Below are 19,941 nucleotides of genomic sequence, written 5' to 3'. Positions count from 1 at the left end.
TGAAGGTTTGGAGTAGTCTTCGGTCGTTCCAGCGCCCAGGAGGAGTTGGGGCACAACAGGCCCTGATGGAGTCCTGAGATGAAGTAACCCCCTGTTGTAACAGCGGGGTTGCGCTTGTTAGCGAGTTCAATGGGACTCCTGTCCCCAAGCAGGGTTGTGTCGCAGTGCTCAAAAGTGGCGGTTTTCTGGCCACGCGCACAGCCTGAGGCAGTGTGCAGAGTGTCTCTGTTGACGAGGAACAGGCCCCAACTGCCGATTGTAGCGGGGTGAAGGTGGCTGTGAGCGATGATAGACAGGCCGCAACCATGGGATGAAGTGAAACGGCAGCGTCCGCGGGTGGCAACGGGCAGGCTCCAACCGCGAGCTGAAGAGGGATGGCAGCAGCGGGGAGAGGGAGCGGACAGGCCGCGGAAGGCTCAAGCTCAGCGGTAACGGCCGAGGATGACCTGGTGCAGATCGTAACCTGAGATTGGGGTGAAGAGGCAGTCCCCTGTCGGTAAGCTCGGCGCCTCTTTCCTGAGGGCCACTGCGTATCTACCTTCTGCTGCTGGTCTCTTTTCTCAACTGTCAGTGTCCTTCCCGTTCTCTCACGCCCTCTCTGTCCCCTGCTCTGTGTCTGACGTATCACCAACTGACTCCTCTGCGCGCTCCCTGTCCCTTTTATACTCGCCCCTCCCCTTGCTGTCCTGTCACTTTCAACAGTCCACTCTCCTCCTCTGTTCCCCGGATACTGTTTCCTTAGGAACTCAGATGGCGGTCCCCTTGGTTCCGGCCCGGACACTCTGTGGGGGTCCTCCTCCCTACAGCAGTACACCCTAAAAGGAGAGAAAAGGCTCAACGGCTATTTAGAATTGAAGATTACACTTTCCTAAATATCTAAATATCTATCAATTCCATAGCTTGGTGTCTGGAATTGAAGAATCTGTCACAGGGAATTCCATGGTCCTATCAGATCAAGGATGTCATCGTGACAGATGCAAGCTCGGAAGGATGCGATAGCACATCTCAGAGATTACATAGTCCAGGGTGTCTAGTCAGAAATGGAGAAATACTATTCATCGGACCTGAAAGAGCTAGTGTCAGTAAATGATGCAGCAGTGAAGCTTCTTTCCTATCTAAAGGGGCAGCATATTCGAGTAATGTCAGACAACCGGACGACAAGATATCGCACTCTGGTGTTGGTAACAGAGAAAATCCTTCAGTTTGTGGAACAACATCAATTAGTACTGACCGTGCTATACATAAGAGGAAAGGAAAAGGAGATAGCAGACTTCCTCAGTCGGAATATGCTAAAACTAGGGGAATGAGAGCTGAATCCATTAATATTCCAACAAATTATGTAACATCCAGAAATAGACCTGTTCGTAAACAAGCGAAACAGAAAAACAAAAAACTTCTGCTTTCTAAATCCGAGAGAAAGACCATATGCAGTGGATGCACTACACATTTCCTGGGACTTCAAGCAAGCCTACACCTTCTCCACCATTAATGTTGATTCTGGCAATACCTAGGACGATCCAGGAAAAAAGAACAGACATCATTCTAATTGCTCTGTTTTGGCCCAAACGGCCATGGTCCTCATGGATGAGGATGTTGTCCTTGTCGGATCCCTTGATTCTCCCAGATATCTCGGATCTCCTCAGGCAGGGCCCAGTTTGTCATCCCCAGAGGGCAGGCCTACATTTGACTGCCTGGAGTTTGAGAGGTCGCTATTAATCCAATTGGGCTTCTCCTTGGCCTTAGTCTCTACCCTGCAGCAGAGGAGGAAGACAGTAACAACTAAGATATGTGGTTGGACATGGGCAAAATTCTTGTCTAGTTCAGGACAATCCTTGGGCGGAAGAGTGCTGATAAAGGCCATATTAGAGTTTCTTCAAAAGGGTATGTGTTAGGAATCTGGGTCATTCTATGCATATGCAGCAACCCAGATTCTCACATTTGTCTCCAGAGGCTAAGTCCTTTTTCCCTGCTTCTGAGCATGCTCACGGGACTAGCTCTCATTGGAGTTCAGGACTCAAGTGCTCAGGTCCTGCTCCTGATTTGATTGGTTATGCTCGGGGCTCTGGAGATTTCCGGCAGGTCCCGTACCCTATAAAAAGTGCGCATGGCTGTTATGCCATGCGCTAGTATTTTCCATACTTGCTGCTGTGTGTTTGGTGATGGATGCTTGGACTGGTGAATGACTTATTAAGAAACTCCTTCCCTCTCATAATACGAATGTGTGAGTGATTGGGATACAGCCAGTGTGCGCGCTAGCGCCAGTGCGCTCAAGCTCCACCTTTTACAGCAGCCAGCGTCTTGCATTGCGCCTGCTAATTGCGCTTGCAGCCGTTTTGGGCGTCCGCAGTTGCGACGCCGTGCTCACGTCCAGTCACTGTAAGTCCATTTGGTGGTAGTGACGTCTCTAACTACCCCAATCTCTGGCTACCCCACGTGTGCCGCTGATTATCTGTGCAGTATATACAGACTCAGCGTTTTTGTGTTTGTGTTCTTGTGTGCAGCTCTGTGAGTTCCAACAGAGCTTGCTTTTGTGCAGTAGGTGCAGTCCTTCCCTGTGCACATTACCGTCCTGGTGCTCTGCCTTTTCAGCAGCGGTTATTACATCTGCCGCACGGTGGACCCCGGGCGGCGAACACACTTTATTTATATATTTTTTTAAGCGTGTTCCGCCGCCGTAACATAATACTAGTGCCAGGGTCTGGCTAAAAATGGCAGATCAACAGCAACTGTTGCAATGCATGCGACAGCTGGAGGCTCACTTGACCACCCTTGAGAGGGCCATCGCAGCTTCGCAGGCCACGGATGCTGCTGTCCAGGCACTTACGGACGCAGTGGGACGTATGTCCATGTCCGCCCTTGTGCCGACAGTTACCCGCCTCCCGTTACCTGAGAAATATTCTGGGGATGACGCCTCCTGCAGGGGTTTTATCAGCCAGTGCTCGATCCATCTGGAGCTGCTGGCTGCGCAATTCCCTACCGAACGGGCCAAGGTGGCCTTTATTATCTCCCTACTGTCGGGCAAGGCACTAGAATGGGCAACGCCACTTTGGGAGCGTGGTGACCTGGATGTTCGGACCACGGCTAATCTGCTTACCGCTATCAAGCAGGTGTTTCTTGGTCCACGGGTTACCCACGATACCTCTCTCCAATTGCTTGCCTTGTCTCAAGGATCACTCTCAGTAAGCCAATACGCCGTCCGTTTTCGGACACTGGCGTCTGAGTTAGAGTGGTCTGACAAGGCACTCATCCCAGTTTTTTGGAGAGGACTAGCCGAGCACGTGAAGGATGCTCTCTCCACTAGAGAGATCCCTACCACTCTGGAGGAGCTAATCTCCATCTCCTCCCGTATTGACCTCCGTTTTTCGGAGCGTGGTTTGGAGCGTGCTCACACCAAACTTTGAGGTACTCCGGCTCCCAAATTTTTTGAGCTTTTGGATCTGCCCAAGCCAGAGGTTCTACACCCCGAGCCTATGGAGGTGTCTCACACCATTTCGGAGACATGTCTGGCGCAAGAGACCATGTGCAGTTGTCACCATCTGCCTGCTGCTTCCCAGGAAGACAGCGCCCCGCAATGGTCTGATTGCGAATCAGTTGGCAAGACTTTTGTCCCTCCTCGCCAGCGGCCTAAAGTTCTCTCGTGGGCACACGCGCCCAATGCGGATGGCTATTGTGGCTATATGCAGACCACGAAGTCACTGGCCGGTTCGTATTGGTGGCCGCACAGGGCTCGGGATGTAAAGAAATTCATTCGGGCATGCACCCTATGTGCTCGGGATAGCCTTCCCGAACGGAGAGTGGCTACGCCCACCGATACACGGCGGCCTTCTCCTAAAACTCCCATTATTTCCCGGGTGTCCCTCCTGAGACCTGGTGATCTGGTCTCCCCCGATACAGTCCGCATCTCCCTGTTTTCGGTTTCACCTACCAGGAGATCAGGCTCGTCTTTTGACGAGTCTGAGACCTGTGCTGCTGTCGGGCACAGGCTGGTGGATCGGAGGGTTCAGGGAGGAGGGGGCCCTAGGAGGGGGGGTAATGTTAGGAATCTGGGTCATTCTATGCATATGCAGCAACCCAGATTCTCACATTTGTCTCCAGAGGCTGTCATTTTTCCCTGCTTCTGAGCATGCTCACGGGACTAGCTCTCATTGGAGTTCAGGAGTCAGGTGCTCAGGTCCTGCTCCTGATTTGATTGGTTATGCTCGGGGCTCTGGAGATTTCCGGCAGGTCCCGTACGTTATAAAAATTGCGCATGGCCGCTATGCCATAAGCTAGTATTTTCCATACTTGCTGCTGTGTGTTAGGTGATGGATGCTTGGACTGATGAATGACTTATTCAGAAACCCCTTCCCTCTGATAATACGAATGTGTGAGTGATTGGGAAACAGCCAGTGTGCGCACTAGCGCCAGCGCGCTCAAGCTCCACCTTTTACAGCAGCCAGCGTCTTGTATTGCGCCTGCTAATTGCGCTTGCAGCCGTTTTGGGCGTCCGCAGTTGCGACGTCGTGCACACGTCCAGTCATGGTAAGTCCATTTGGTGGTAGTGACGTCTCTAACTACCCCAATCTCTGGCTACCGCACGTGTGCCGCTGATTATCTGTGCAGTATATACAGACTCAGCGTTTTTGTGTTTGTGTTCTTGTGTGCAGCTCTGTGAGTTCCAACAGAGCTTGCTTTTGTGCAGTAGGTGCAGTTCTTCCCTGTGCACATTACCGTCCTGGTGCTCTGCCTTTTCAGCAGCGGTTATAACATCTGCCGCACGGTGGACCCCGGGCGGCGAACACGCTTTATTTATATTTTTTAAGCGTGTTCCGCCGCCGTAACAGTATGGAGATGGGCCTGGCCTCTAGCACCCTTAACCCTAGGTATCTGCTTTAGGGGTCCTATAAAATTATAACCTAGTGGCAGATAGGTAGATAGTTAGGTTTATTATGATAGATTGAAACCAATACTGGCCCCAAAAATGCCTCATTGGGATTTAAACCTGGTCCTGGAAGCATGAACAAGATCTCCCTTTGAGCCCTTAGATGAATTACCAGTCAAGATACTCACGTTAAAGACAGTGATATTAGTGGCACTAACATCAGCTTGCAGGCTCAGTGACTTACAGGCTCTATCAGTCAACCACATGTTTACACAGATCTCAGAAGATAGAATTATATTGAGACCAGACCCTGCATATCTTTCGAAAGTAGCATCTAAATTTGATTGGAGCCAAGAAATTGTTCTACCTGCTTTTTTTTCCTAAAAATGCAGAGGAACAGAGACCTCACATGCTAGATGTTAAATGGGTCCTGGTACAATATTTAGCCATATCAAGACAATATAGAAAGAGAGAATCCTTATTCATGTAATTCCAATGGGTTTGGAAAGGTCTCAAAGTAACAGGGGGTACTATAGCTAGATGGATTAGGGACGCCATTAGCTTAGCCTACTCCTCTAGTAATATACCAGTTCCAGAGAATTTGAAGGCTCATTCCACTAGGGCCATGGCAACCTTCTGAGCTGAAAAAGTGGAGGTGTCGATCAACAGGACATGTAAGTCAGTGACATGGTCTTCACCTTCTACCTTCTATAAGTGTTATCGACTTAATCTGTCTTCCTCTGATGACCTGTCCTTTGAGAGAAAGTTATTACAAGCGGTAATCCCTCCCTTGGTCTGTATAAATCTCTCAGGTGGTGCTCTTATGGGAGGAGAAAAATCTTAGTTTTTAACCGGTAACAGGATTTTACAGAGCCCATGACAGCACCTTTACATTCCCTGCCTTCATATCACTAGTTGGTATGCACTACATAGAGGTAGTCAAAAACTGTATTACTAAGAACCCTGTGTTATTTAAATGCATTTTCGTGTTTTACTTAGTTACAGTAAGGTTTATGTTTATTTTGCTTCTTGTAGGTTTTGTACGCTTTATGGCCAAAGTGAACATGCGTTTATGTGCTGCATGTATACCAACTTAAATTAAGCTCAATTTTTGTGTTTTTAAAGATCATAAAGAGGTATGGTGTGGTATCTGTCACGGTCACGTGTGTCTGGACGCAACGAGTACCGCAAGGCAAACCCATGACACGCGTGACCCTGGATACACCGCCTCCAGTAGGGCGAATTTAAGTAATAAAATGTGCAGCTGGATACACCGCCTCCAACTGGCGAATTTAGGTAATACACATTATATATACAGTAGTCTGGAAACCCCGCCTCCAGTAAGGCGAATTTAAATAATAAAGGGGAAACCTGGGTAACAATAACAATGGTGGCCCTGCGATAGGGAATAGGGACGTGGAGACCTCCTGTACTCCCCTGAGCCAGTGTCCCTGCACTCCTAACGTTCCCTATGCCGGTTCCGCACCGGGCGACGCACGCGTACCTCAAACCCTGACTCGCCCTGCACCGAAACCCTCACTAGGGAATTGGTCGGTGCGGAAACTAATCTCACCACTGCACTAAACACACATAATGGAAAATGACAATACAGGGGGAACACCACTTAGCTTTGCTCTGTTGCGTACGCTCCTAGCAACAGAGCCCACCACCTGTGTGCATCTTCTCCAACCGGATCCATCACCATAACTGGTTCCATCACCCTAGTGCAGCCTTGGAGCAGAGTCCACCACCAGTTGCAGCTGCCCAGTAAACAGAGTCCCAAAGATGAGTCCAGCTTCTGCCAAAAAGTCCAGCATGCTCGAGTCCAACTTTTCTGCCAAAAAGTCCAGCATGCCTGAGTCCAGTTTTCAGCAACCAAGTCCAGCATGCTGAGTGCAACTCTCTCCATAGTCACCACTCCACCAAGCCATGCAAGCACTTCCTGCTGACACCATAAACTGCGACTCCACCACACCATGCCAGCCCTTCTTGCAGACCACATCGTTGGACTCCACCAATCCATGCCAGCACTCCTTGCAGACTCCATAGCTGACTCAACCCCTCTGGTTTGGCTGCCCAGGACTCTCATTCAGCTACTTCATCACCCAGGCTTGCTTCCCAAATGATCCCAACTATCAATATCACCAATGATCATCAAACACACCTGAAACTCTTTTATAGAGCCTCACACCTGATTTGTAATACGTGCACATTAAAACTAAAGTGTAATACCACTCACCACCACCGGGGCAACTTGGAACAAACGACACCACATGTAATAATTCTAATGGCCACTGGGGGCAATCAACCCACTTTGGCACCAAGCCAAAGGAAAAAAGTTCACTTTGTCCATTTACTTGACAGATCCACATTGGATCATGACAGTATCATAGTGCATCTAATCAGTACTGTGGTTCCTCTACAGTCTGTAGTCAGACTGTAGCTGATAACAACTCCCATGGAGCAATCGTGGAATCAGGAAAGCGGCCATTTCTTCATAGCATCCCAAGAGCCATTTTCAAGGATGGCAACATCAGGTCACATGTTACTGATGCTACTGTGAGTAGCCTGCGAGGCCTAAATGCGCTCCTGTGGCCTACAGCATCTCCAGACTTGTCTCCCATCCAGCACATCTGGGACCTGATTGGTCAGCAATTGCTAAAGGAGCTGCCAGCAGCAAATTTTGATGATTTTGTCCAAGGGCATTCAGGTGGCAGAGCATCAATTTAAGTGCTGAGGATATATATATATATTTATGGATATATATACTATATATATATGCACACATATGAATGTGAGTCGAACAATTATTATGCACACTCTAGCTGCTACATTTATTTTCAAAAACTTTCAGAAAAGACAAATATATATCTTTTCTATGTCAACTTACTGCTTTCCAATACACTTTCTCCATCTGAAATCAAGTTTTCCATCCCTCATTAAAAAAATATTTTTGGTTGATATCTGAGCCAATTGTGCACTGCTGTCTTCACATCTTCAGATGTGAGTCTTCCTCCTCATAGGAAATATTTCAGGTGACATAATCCATTTTCATTCATCCATCCAACAGAATCAGTTTCCATGAGCATTCAATGTCAATGGGCATCTGGCTCTTTCTCATAGCTGACATTTGTGCGACCTTTCTTCACCATTCAACTCATCTTCGTCCCAAGGATTCTTCATTGCAGAAGCTTAGCATGATATCGTCTTATCATCCTAATTGGTTAGACTTCCAAAAGGACAGACTCACATATACATGCACCTTCGAGTGCTAAGTAATGTGAATAATGTACTTTAGGAAGGTTTCTTCTACTACATTTATATCAGGTCATATCTAAATTTCGAAAAAAATATTTCCTTCTAAAATGCAAAATTCATCAATGTATTTTAGATCATACACTAGTCTAAGATAACCACATACACTATATTTGGTATTGATGTAAACCACAAATATAGACATACATCCATGGGTGTACAAAACTAAAATCTTTATTTAAAATGTATTAAACATGAAATTGAAGAAAAGGTTTGTTTTTTTTTACCAATTATTCTTGCATTTGTAAAGTTTGTGGGAAAAAAATGGAAATGAATACACATAAAATATGTATACTAAAATAAAAACAACACTGAAAAAAGGTATTAAATTCATGGGATGTTTACAATAGATAAAATTTGCATACATATAAAATACAAAATGTTCTAAAAACATAAATTTGAGTGTATAAATAAAGGAACTATATCACTAACCTGAAATATTGTGGATGAAAAACACATACATAAACTATGGATACAAATCGCTGCAACTTTTATGAGAAATAGTGGGCTGCATGGCAAAAATAAAAATCCCTCCCAATGGGCTCCTTTTTTTATTTTTTTGATTTTCACTTTCATGCGGAAAATTTAAGGAAGAAAGGAGACTCTGGTAGGAAACATTTAGGACTCATTAAATAGTTTTTGCTAGAATGCTGGCGTAAAACAGTTTGAATGTTACAAAAATTTGGTGCAAAAATTTGCAAGCATGTTTACACTGGTCAAATTTTTGGGCAAAATGTTGCGGGAAGAGGTATGACTGAGTGTGGCCCATACGTTTATCATAATTTGTGCCACAAAGGTGCAAATTAAAACTCTGATACCTAATTGGAGTACATTTTTTTGCAGTGGCAAAAGGCAGCTGAAAAATGCAGCAAATTTCATAAAGGCTAGGGTCTCTCAACCAATTATGATAATCGCACTCTGATCAGAGTTTGATCAGAGGGTGATCAGAGTGTGATCTGATTTTCTCAGAGATAGAGAAAAAAAAAGTTTCTCCACTTCAATGTTTTCAGATGTTTTCCATGGATCCATATACTTGAATAGCGAAGTGTAATCCATATATTGAAGGCAAATCGTGCATGCTTCTATTTTTGTCCTCAGACCACTTGGTTCGGGGAGAAAAATCAAACATGTGCAAGGCCCAATAGAATAACATGTGGACGAACGCTATCCATTAAAATGATGGATGGCACACGTCCAATTTTTACCGTCTTATGCACAAACCCTAAGAGGTGCATATGTCTTTCTGACTATGGTGAGAGAGAGATGCCAAAAAGGAGAAGACCTTAAAAGGGATCTTTGGTAGATAATTATCTTCCCATTTGTGACATTGGTCTCACTTTGGTTTTCCACACCGTCAAAGGTCCCAAACCTTTCCAAGGTCACAAGATGTCCATTTCCATGTACATGTATAGTGTTGTGCTTAGAATTCAACAATTTCCCAAAATTTGAATCATGCAGAGTCAATGTGACTTCATCAAACTAATATTCGGTCACATATTCATCTACCTAAAGTAAACTTGGTAAGTCATACTATCAGCCATGCGCCTGGTTCTCCATCATGTTGGTTGCAATCTTTCAAAAGCAATATCGTAGGGACAGTCTGGCCATTGATTGACCTTCAGGCTTTGCAAGGTACCTTAAAATAAGACATGAGTACCATCTTGAATTCAATTTTCAAGTCTTCCTTCTTCGAGATGTCTTCTTTGTGGCCAAAGCAGTCATCCTAAAATGAACAGCAGTAGAAGAGTCTGTTGATTTTTGAGGTGACCAATCTTTGGAATCATCCACATCCAGTCGTTCACATTGAGATAGCAAACTTGAGCAACCCAAGAATCACAGGTAAACTAAAAGACATTGCCCCGAAGTAGAGGCTTCCTGCGCCGTTGTAGCACTTTCTCTTAATTTCCACACTGATTCCATCTCCCTTTATAGAACTGCTCTCCACGGCACATGTGTTCTCTGTAGCGCATCCACCAAAAAAGAGGTCTGAATTAGTGGATCCTGTAAAAAAAGAAGATATATGGAAAAAAAAAAAATCTTTTTTTTTTTTTTTGCTTCTATTTTTTTTTAATATACTACATTAGTTTACAGAATTAAGCCATATTTCACCCAAATACTCAAAATTCTGCCTGGTTCCTGTAGCAGTAATACATGTTATCAAACATCATGATTGTGTGATTGTCATTTGAGATTCAGTTGGATTTACTGGCCTAATAAGAAACTTCCCAATTATAAAGCCATTGTTAATCACTTCCTCCCCTTCCCAAGCTGCTTCATTACCATATTACTGTGTGTTGTCACATTGATTGAGAAATTGCAGCTTTATCCCCCTCATCTCATTTTCTCTCCTCTCCTATCTTCTCCTCGCTATCTTTTACAGTGGGGAAAAAAAGTATTTAGTCAGTCAGCAATAGTGCAAGTTCCACCACTTAAAAAGATGAGAGGCGTCTGTAATTTACATCATAGGTAGACCTCAACTATGGGAGACAAACTGAGAAAAAAAAATCCAGAAAATCACATTGTCTGGTTTTTTTTCATTTTATTTGCATATTATGGTGGAAAATAAGTATTTGGTCAGAAACAAGCAATCAAGATTTCTGGCTCTCACAGACCTGTAACTTCTTCTTTAAGAGTCTCCTCTTTCCTCCACTCATTACCTGTAGTAATGGCACCTGTTTAAACTTGTTATCAGTATAAAAAGACACCTGTGCACACCCTCAAACAGTCTGACTCCAAACTCCACTATGGTGAAGACCAAAGAGCTGTCAAAGGACACCAGAAACAAAATTGTAGCCCTGCACCAGGCTGGGAAGACTGAATCTGCAATAGCCAACCAGCTTGGAGTGAAGAAATCAACTGTGGGAGCAATAATTAGAAAATGGAAGACATACAAGACCACTGATAATCTCCCTCGATCTGGTGCTCCACGCAAAATCCCACCCCGTGGGGTCAGAATGATCACAAGAACGGTGAGCAAAAATCCCAGAACCACGCGGGGGGACCTAGTGAATGAACTGCAGAGAGCTGGGACCAATGTAACAAGGCCTACCATAAGTAACACACTACGCCACCATGGACTCAGATCCTGCAGTGCCAGACGTGTCCCACTGCTTAAGCCTGTACATGTCCGGGCCCGTCTGAAGTTTGCTAGAGAGCATTTGGATGATCCAGAGGAGTTTTGGGAGAATGTCCTATGGTCTGATGAAACCAAACTGGAACTGTTTGGTAGAAACACAACTTGTCGTGTTTGGAGGAAAAAGAATACTGAGTTGCATCCATCAAACACCATACCTACTGTAAAGCATGGTGGTGGAAACATCATGCTTTGGGGCTGTTACTCTGCAAAGGGGCCAGGACGACTGATCCGGGTACATGAAAGAATGAATGGGGCCATGTATCGTGAGATTTTGAGTGCAAACCTCCTTCCATCAGCAAGGGCATTGAAGATGAAACGTGGCTGGGTCTTTCAACATGACAATGATCCAAAGCACACCGCCAGGGCAACGAAGGAGTGGCTTCGTAAGAAGCATTTCAAGGTCCTGGAGTGGCCTAGCCAGTCTCCAGATCTCAACCCTATAGAAAACCTTTGGAGGGAGTTGAAAGTCCGTGTTGCCAAGCGAAAAGCCAAAAACATCACTGCTCTAGAGGAGATCTGCATGGAGGAATGGGCCAACATACCAACAACAGTGTGTGGCAACCTTGTGAAGACTTACAGAAAACGTTTGACCTCTGTCATTGCCAACAAAGGATATATCACAAAGTATTGAGATGAAATTTTGTTTCTGACCAAATACTTATTTTCCACCATAATATGCAAATAAAATGAAAAAAAAACAGACAATGTGATTTTCTGGATTTTTTTTTCTCAGTTTGTCTCCCATAGTTGAGGTCTACCTATGATGTAAATTACAGACGCCTCTCATCTTTTTAAGTGGTGGAACTTGCACTATTGCTGACTGACTAAATACTTTTTTTCCCCACTGTATATATTGTTTTAAGGCTCATTCACACATCAGTATTTGGTCAGTATTTTGCATCAGTGTTTGTATGCCAAAGCCAGGAATGGAACTTACCGAGAAAAAAATATAATTGAAAGACTGACTCCTGTTGCTTATTTTGGAGACACTCCTGGTTTTGGCATACAAATACTGATGAAATACTGATCAAAAATACTGATGTGTGAAAGAGGCCTTATACTAAGTAGATTGTTTTGATGAGAGAACCTGTTGGCAGTAAAGGCAATTAAATGCTGCCTAAATATAAAAATACCCTTTCCTATTGCAAGAAATATAGTATGCCATTGAGGCTCTTTCTGCTGTGATTAAAGAACCATGTTGTGTGCTCTGAGCCAATCACTACTTCCCTCAACTGCTTTGTTACCATTATATTGTATATTGATACATTGAGTGAGAAACTGCAGCTTAATCTCCCTCCTATCCCTTCCTCTTTTCCCTTTACTGCCTTCTATTTACTGTTTTACCCTAGGCAGTTTCTGTATATTTATAAAGAAACTATAAGTGAGAAGTAGAAAACAAAAGCTTCTGAAATGTGAGTAAGATACACTTTCCCCTAATAAGAAATACTACATGCCAGAGACACTTTGCTGTGTGATGATGGAACCATGTTGTGTGCTCTGAGACAATCTCTACCTCCCGCGATTGCTCTGTTACCATGATATTGCATTTTGATACATTAAGGGAGAAACTGCAGCTTCATCTCCCTCCTATCCCTTCCCCTCCTCTCCTTACAGCCTTCTAGTTACTGTTTTACTTTACATTTACAAAGAAACTGTAAGCAAGAATAAAAAAAAACAGAGCTTTGAAATGTGAGGAAGATTTACCCTAGTAAGAGATAGTATATACCAGAGAGACATTTTTTCCTTGTGATGATAGAATTGTGTTTTGTGCTCTGAGTCAATTTCTACATTCTCTGGCTACCCCAATACTATTATATTGAAGGAGAATCTGCAGCTGCATCTCCCTCCTATCCCTTAGGCCTCTTTCACACTTCCGTTTTTGACAATCAGTCAAGATCCGCCGATTTGGAAAAAAAACGGATCCGCCATTTTTCTTTGCGGATCCATTTTTTTCCCCATTGACTTTCATTATTGGCGGATCTTGACGGATTGCCGTCCGTTGCATCCGTTTTTGTGAGGATCCGCCAAAATGTTGGTGTCCGTCAACATCCTCAAAGATTTCCAAACGGAGCTTGCAACGTTTTTTTGGGCGGCGGATCCTCCAGTCACTGATTTAACCCGAAATTCTGTCTGGGTGCCGGACAACAAAAAAAAATTCTCCCTCTCTCTCTCTCTCTCTCTCTCTCTCGGCCAGCGGTTCCTTTAAATTTCCTCATTCTGCGGATCCGTCAAAAAACGGATCCTGTGCCATCCGTTCACATCAGTTAGGAACGGATCCGCTTGTCCGCCTTTTTGGCAGATTGTAACTGACACAAAAAACTGAAGTGTGAAAGAGGCCTTACTCTCCTCTCCTTACTGCCTTACACTACACAGTTTCTGGACATTTACAAACAACTTGTGAGCAAGAAACAGAAAAGAAGCTTTTCAAATGTGAGGAAGATGGACTTTCCTATAATTAAAAACACTGCATGCTATAGTGACACTTTTCCGTGTGATCATGGAACCATGTTGCGTGCTGTAATCCAGTCATTACCTTCCCTACCTGGTCCATTACTGTTATATTGTGTTGTGACACATTAAGGGAGAAACTGAAAGTGCAGCTGCATCCCCCTCCTATCCCTTCATCCCCTCTACTTACTGTTTTACACTACATAGTTTTGTTGTTTATTTACAGGAAACCTGCAGGCAAGAAAGAGAAATAGGGACTGCCAAAATGTGAAGAAGATGCCTTTTACCCTTATGAGAAATATTACGAGGTGTCACATTACATTCACATGTGATTTTTATTTATGTAAAAATATAATGGTGCGCTGTAAAGATATATAACACCAGAAAGAAACCGCACTCACCTAATGTTGTACTGGCCGAATACCGCACGCAACGTATCTGATCTCCGGTGCAGGCTGATACATTTTTAATATCACAGGGCTCCATTAAGGTTTCCACATAGGAAGGGCATGCTAACCCATTCAAGGTGTAATTTTCAACTGGTACTGTGACCAAGAACCAAAAAAAAAGACAGGAAGACTATTAGGCAAAGATGTTGCAAAGATGTAGCACAGCTACACTGCATGTTCCCTGCAGTCATTCAGGGGAGCCGCAACTACTCCTTAGTAGCCTCCTACATTACAAATGTCAATTTATCAGTGCAAACAGGGAATAAGCTAATGACTTACAGACGGGTATGGATGTTGTGCAGTTGTTAGTGAAACAACATGTTGTTGCAGTCGCGGTTGTTGTGTACAGACCGGTCACACTTGCGTTATTGGAACATTCATTGATATTCACACAAGACCTGATGTAGTTAAAGCTCGTCCAGCGGTATCCTGAAAATAAGCAGAGTTCAGTCAGTCAATGCTGCAACTAGAGTTGAGCGAAACAGGTCGGTAAGATTCAAAAATCGCCAACTTTCGCCAAAGTCGGGTTTCGCCGATCGAAACCTGACCCTAGCGTGAGGTCGGCCATGAGGTCGCCGATCAGAGTGCCAAAGTCACATTTCAAATTATGCTTTCAGCGCCTTTTCTCACCCAATGATGGAGGACGCACACTGTGGGCAACGTGATGACATGCGCAGCGGCCAGCACCATCTTAGAGAAGGGCATTGAAGTGATTGGCTGGCTTTGTGTGGCGTCACAGTGGGTTTAAAAGACTGTGAACGCCGACCACCATCTTCATTCTGCCGATCTTACTATAGGGAGAGGTGCTGCTGCTGATTCTCAACAGGGAGAGCGCTGGCTGGGAAGAAGAAAAAAAACCTGCTTCTGCTGATAGCGCTTTTCACTGTACAGTTAGGGTGCAGTGAAAGGGTAGGATTTTTGTTGTGTGCAGCGCTGGTGGTGATTAGGCTGCCTTTTAAGGCTACCTGCTAGCTGCATTGCTGTGTGCACACTGCTGTTCAAACTGCTTTTTTCAAAGCACTCCAAATTTTTGCCCTGGTGAGTTACTGAGCGTTCATTTTTTCACACACCGTCTAGCGGTGTACACTCCTCACACACTACCGTGTACCGGCTGGTATCACGGACAAATAGAAGCTATCTGGGTGTGACTCTGGAAGAAAAAGCCTAGGAGTTTGTCCGTTTTTCCAGACCTACACCTTAGAGTTGTGTCCATTTTTCGAACAGTTTCAAACAGTTTCGTATATCTGCTGTTTGCTTACAGTCAAAACTAGACAGAGACAGCGTGTGTCAGTCCCTATACAAATACACGGAGCTTGACAATTTTACATACACACACCGTACAGCGGTGTACGCTCCTCACACACTACCGTGTACCGGCTGGTAGCACGGACAAATAGAAGCTATCTGGGTGTGACTCTGGAAGAAAAAGCCGAGAAGTTTGTCCGTTTTCCCAGACCTACACCTTAGAGCCCTGTCCGTTTTTCAAACAGTTTTGTATATCTGCTGTTTGATTACAGTCAAAACTAGACAGAGACAGCGTGTGTCAGTCCCTATACAGATACACGGAGCTTGACAATTTTACATACACACACCGTACAGCGGTGTACGCTCCTCACACACTACCGTGTGCCGCTTCTAGCACGGACAAATAGAAGCTACCTGTGTGTGACTCTGGAAAAAAAAACCGAGGAGTTTTTCCGTTTTTCCAGACCTATACCTTAGAGTCGTGTCCGTTTTTCAAACAGTTTCATATATCTGCTGTTTGATTACGGTGTAAACTAGACAGAGACAGCGTGTGTCACTCCGTATACAAATACACGGAGCTTGACAATTTTACATACACACCGTACAGCAGTACAGCGGTGTACGCTCCTCACACACTACCGTGTACTGCCTTCTAGCACGGACAAATAGAAGCTACCTGTGTGTGACTCTGGAAAAAAAAGGAGTTTTTCCGTTTTTCCAGACCTACACCTTAGAGTCATGTCCGTTTTTCAAACAGTTTCGTATATCTGCTGTTTGATTACGGTGTAAACTAGACAGAGACGGCATGTGTCAGTCCGTATACAAATACACGGAGCTTGACAATTTTACATACACACATCGTATAGAGCTGTCCGATTCTCCAACAGTATTGCATATCTGCCTTTCGCATTACAGTCACTTTTATACCTAGTCAGCGTGTGTGTGTGTGTGTGTGACACTCCATAAATACATATACGGAGATTGCTAGTTGCACAAAAATCATATACAGCTGTACACTTCTGATACAGTTCCGTATATCTGCTTGTTGGATTACAGTCCAATACATACTGTGAGAGCGTCTGTGAGGCTAGTTTCACACTAGCGCTTTTGAGTGCAGCGACGGCCTGCGCACGGCCGCCGCTAAGCCCTGCCCCCTGCCGCGCCTCCGCCGGTAGCTCCGCCTACCGGCGCATGATGCTACATGCGTTCTGCGTCCCCTGTCTTTATCACTGGGGCGCAGGCCGTGCGCAGTATGCGTTTGGCGGCGCATGCGTCCTTTTGACGGTGCGCCGACCTGCGCCAAACGCAACCTGCTGCAGTTTGGTTGCGCTCAGCGCACCGTCAAAAAGGCGCATGCGCCGCCAAACGCATACTGCGCACGGCCTGCGTCCTCAGTGATAAAGATAGGGGATGCAGGACGCATGCAGCGTCATGCGCCGGTAGGCGGAGCGGCCGTGCGCAGGCCGTCGCTGCGCTCAAAAGCGCTAATGTGAAACTAGCCTGACTAACATAATATACATTATACTTTGATTTAATTTGTTTAATACACCTTGCACAGCTGGACGCTCCTCATACAGTACCATCTCTCTGCTGGTATTTTTGGTACAGTTTCCCAAACATGAGGAAGTATGGTGGAAGAGGCCGCAGACGTGGGCAGTGGAGCGCAGCTGGTACTGATGGTGGTGGTGCATCGGCTGGTTCTGGCAAAAGCACAATAGCAGCTAAGGCACGAGTTGTTGAGCCTGCGTCATCCTCTAGCCCAAGAAGGCCTGTAAGGTTGCCTTTTCTTGGTGTAGGAAAACCGCTTTTAAAGCCGGAGCATCAGAAACAGGTTTTGGCGTATATTGCTGAAACAGCCACCAGCTCTATTGCCTCCTCTTCTGAACGTTCGAAACCTGCAAGCACGGAGTCGTCAGTGCAGGGTTCTGGTCATAAAAAACCCCTTTCCTTGTGTCCTTCACCCCCACCAAAAGTTAAGGATGCGGCAGCCCACACTTCAGATTACTCTATGGAGCTCTTTTCACTTACCATGCCTGGGTTATCCAGTCAAATCCTGAATTCCCCAGTCCAAGATGAATCTTACATGGAGTGCACTGATGCACAGCCACTGCTAGATGATTCTGCTGGTACATTGACCCACAGCACTACTTTGCCCTCGCAGTCTATTGAGCCAGAATCTGACCCTGATGAAACCCAGGTGCCCCTTCCCACATGCTATACCACCTTACACAGAGGAAGGTAAAGAGGAAGGTGCAGATGACTTTGAAGAGGAGGTGATGGATGACCCAGTTCTGGACCTGGATTGGCATCCATTGGGGGAGGAGGGTGGCGCTGGCAATAGTTCAGATAAGGAGAAGGATCCGCAGCAGGCATTGACATCACAGCAGCCGTTATCTAGCAGGCCCGGAGCTGTCCTAAAACGTGGAACAAGAACTAAAAGAGTTGCAGGACAGCTTGACCAGACGGTCAACTTAGCACAGCGTGCAAGGCCAGAAAATGTTTACCATAGTAGGAAGAGTGCAGTGTGGCACTTTTTTGTCCAAAATCCTACTGATGAGGCAAAGGTTACCTTTAAGAAGTGCGGAAGGACCTTTAGCCGAGATAAACAACTCATAAATTTGAATACCAGTTGCATGCTTAGACATTTAATCAACATGCACTTGCAAGCATGGACGGGCTACAAAACCTCAGGTAGCACATGAGCACCTGCTCCGACTGAAGGTAGCCAACAACGCTCCATCGCTACCCCCACTGTAAGACCACTGCCACCATTAAGCACACCACCAGCTCTAAATGTGGAGGTGTCGTCGCAAGACCAAAGCACTCAGGGAATCACAATGGTTTTGCAACACAACACTGAATCTAGGCCATCACCACCAATACCATCACCAACCCCCTCTCACTCCATCCGGTCCACCGCTACTTCCCCCATATGCAGCTCTCCAGTCCAGCTCACCCTACCAGACACTCTGAGTAGGACAAGAAAGTACTCATCCTCTCAACCGTGTACACTGTGTTTGAACGCCTACATTGCCAAACTAATGTCATTAGAGATGATGCCCTACCGTTTGGTTGAAAGCGAAGCCTTCTGCGACCTCATGGCTTACACTGTCCCATGCTATGACCTACCCAGTCGGCACTTCTTTTCTCGAAAAGCCATCCCTGCCCTCCACCGGCATGTGAAAGACTGCATTGTCCATGCACTAAAACAGTCAGTGAGTGGAAAGGTGCACCTCACAACGGATGCATGGACCAGTAGGCATGGCTAGGGCTGTTACATGTCCATCACTGCGCACTGGGATAATGTGGTGGATGCAGGCTCCTCTGGGGTCAGCGGCGGTGGAACAGTGCTGCCTAGCCCACAGTATAGGAAACAGTTGGCTGTAGGCTTTCGCTCCTCCTCCTCCTCGTCTATGTTAGGCGTCAGATTCCTGCGGCTACACAGCAGGAGTCCAGAGCCTCACATTCTGCGGTCTTTCATTATTTATCGACCACAGAGGAGATTGCTCAGCAATCCCAGCATCACAGACGCTCTGCCCAGACTTGCTCTATGGGTCTGGCTGTTGCTGTCACCTTTGGGTCAGCAATAGCAATGCAGACAGCTCAGCAGCAAATCGCTCCAGAGGCTAAGTCCCTCCGCCGCTCTACTGAGCATGCTCACGAGACGATCTCCCATTGGAGATCGGGAGTCACGTGCTCAGGTCCTTCTGATCTCATTGGTTCATCTCAGAGATCTGGAAGGTCCCGCATGACTATAAAAGGTCAGCATGGCCGCTTGGCCATGCGCTAGTATAGGCTATTCTTGCTAGATGTGTGAATGGTGATGGATGTATGATTCTGGTGACTGACTCATTAAGATTCCCCTCCCTCTGATATTATGCATGAGGATAGGGAACTATAGTTAGAGTCTGCGCCAGTCAGTGGCAAGCCATAGGCCACTGTGCACACCGCATCTCTACACTAGTGTCCGGTGGTGTCACGTCACTCAAGGCACCATCGGTTAGCGGCAGTGTCTGCTGCCTCGCTGCATGTAGCAGCACTTACCGGTGTCCGCAGCAGTGACGCTGCACACACGGTAGGTCTAGACGGACATCGTCCCCTGTCTTGGAACCGTGTCCTGTGACCAGATACCGTGCGTGAATTTTCACTGATTCCGGTGAAGCCTAACTGGCTCAGTGTATACTTGTATGTGAGTTTAACAGAGTCCGCTCCGCGCTCATCGGGTGACGTTGAACCCAAGCGCATTATACCGCCATATAGCGCGTCTGCCATTGTTTAGCAGCAATTTTAACTCCTACAGCACGGTGGACCCCGAGCGGCGAACGCACTTTATTATTTATTTATTAAGTGCGTTCCGCCGTTCCTAACAGTCTATCAGTGAAAGCTCGTCCACAAAGCGCAGTCGCACGAGCACTACATCCGCAGCTGGCAGTGTTGCACACGAGGTGTCCCACTATCGAACAGCTAGTGGTAAGTGTCAGCAGGCT

General features: G+C 45.9%; 1 protein-coding gene across 2 annotated transcripts in view; it reads right to left on the bottom strand.

The window, feature by feature from the left end:
• Positions 1–8,328: 8,328 nt before the first annotated feature.
• Positions 8,329–19,941, bottom strand: part of LOC141084919 (phospholipase A2 inhibitor and Ly6/PLAUR domain-containing protein-like) — a 33,409-nt gene continuing 21,796 nt past the window's right edge. For both annotated transcript variants that reach the window (XM_073569865.1, XM_073569866.1), the window contains exons 3-5: positions 14,489–14,638; positions 14,162–14,305; positions 8,329–10,177 (exon numbers count right to left, since the gene is read on the bottom strand). In XM_073569865.1, coding sequence (XP_073425966.1) covers positions 9,975–10,177; positions 14,162–14,305; positions 14,489–14,638 — 497 coding nt within the window. In that variant the 3' untranslated portion in view covers positions 8,329–9,974. The remainder of the gene's footprint in view (positions 10,178–14,161; positions 14,306–14,488; positions 14,639–19,941) is intronic.

Source organism: Dendrobates tinctorius, unplaced genomic scaffold (genome assembly GCF_039654945.1).
Source record: "Dendrobates tinctorius isolate UK_male_01 unplaced genomic scaffold, ASM3965494v1 ptg000028l, whole genome shotgun sequence".
Lineage (NCBI taxonomy): Eukaryota > Metazoa > Chordata > Amphibia > Anura > Dendrobatidae > Dendrobates > Dendrobates tinctorius.
The sequence above is the reverse complement of the archived record's forward strand: the minus strand, read 5'-3'. Positions and strand labels throughout refer to the sequence as shown.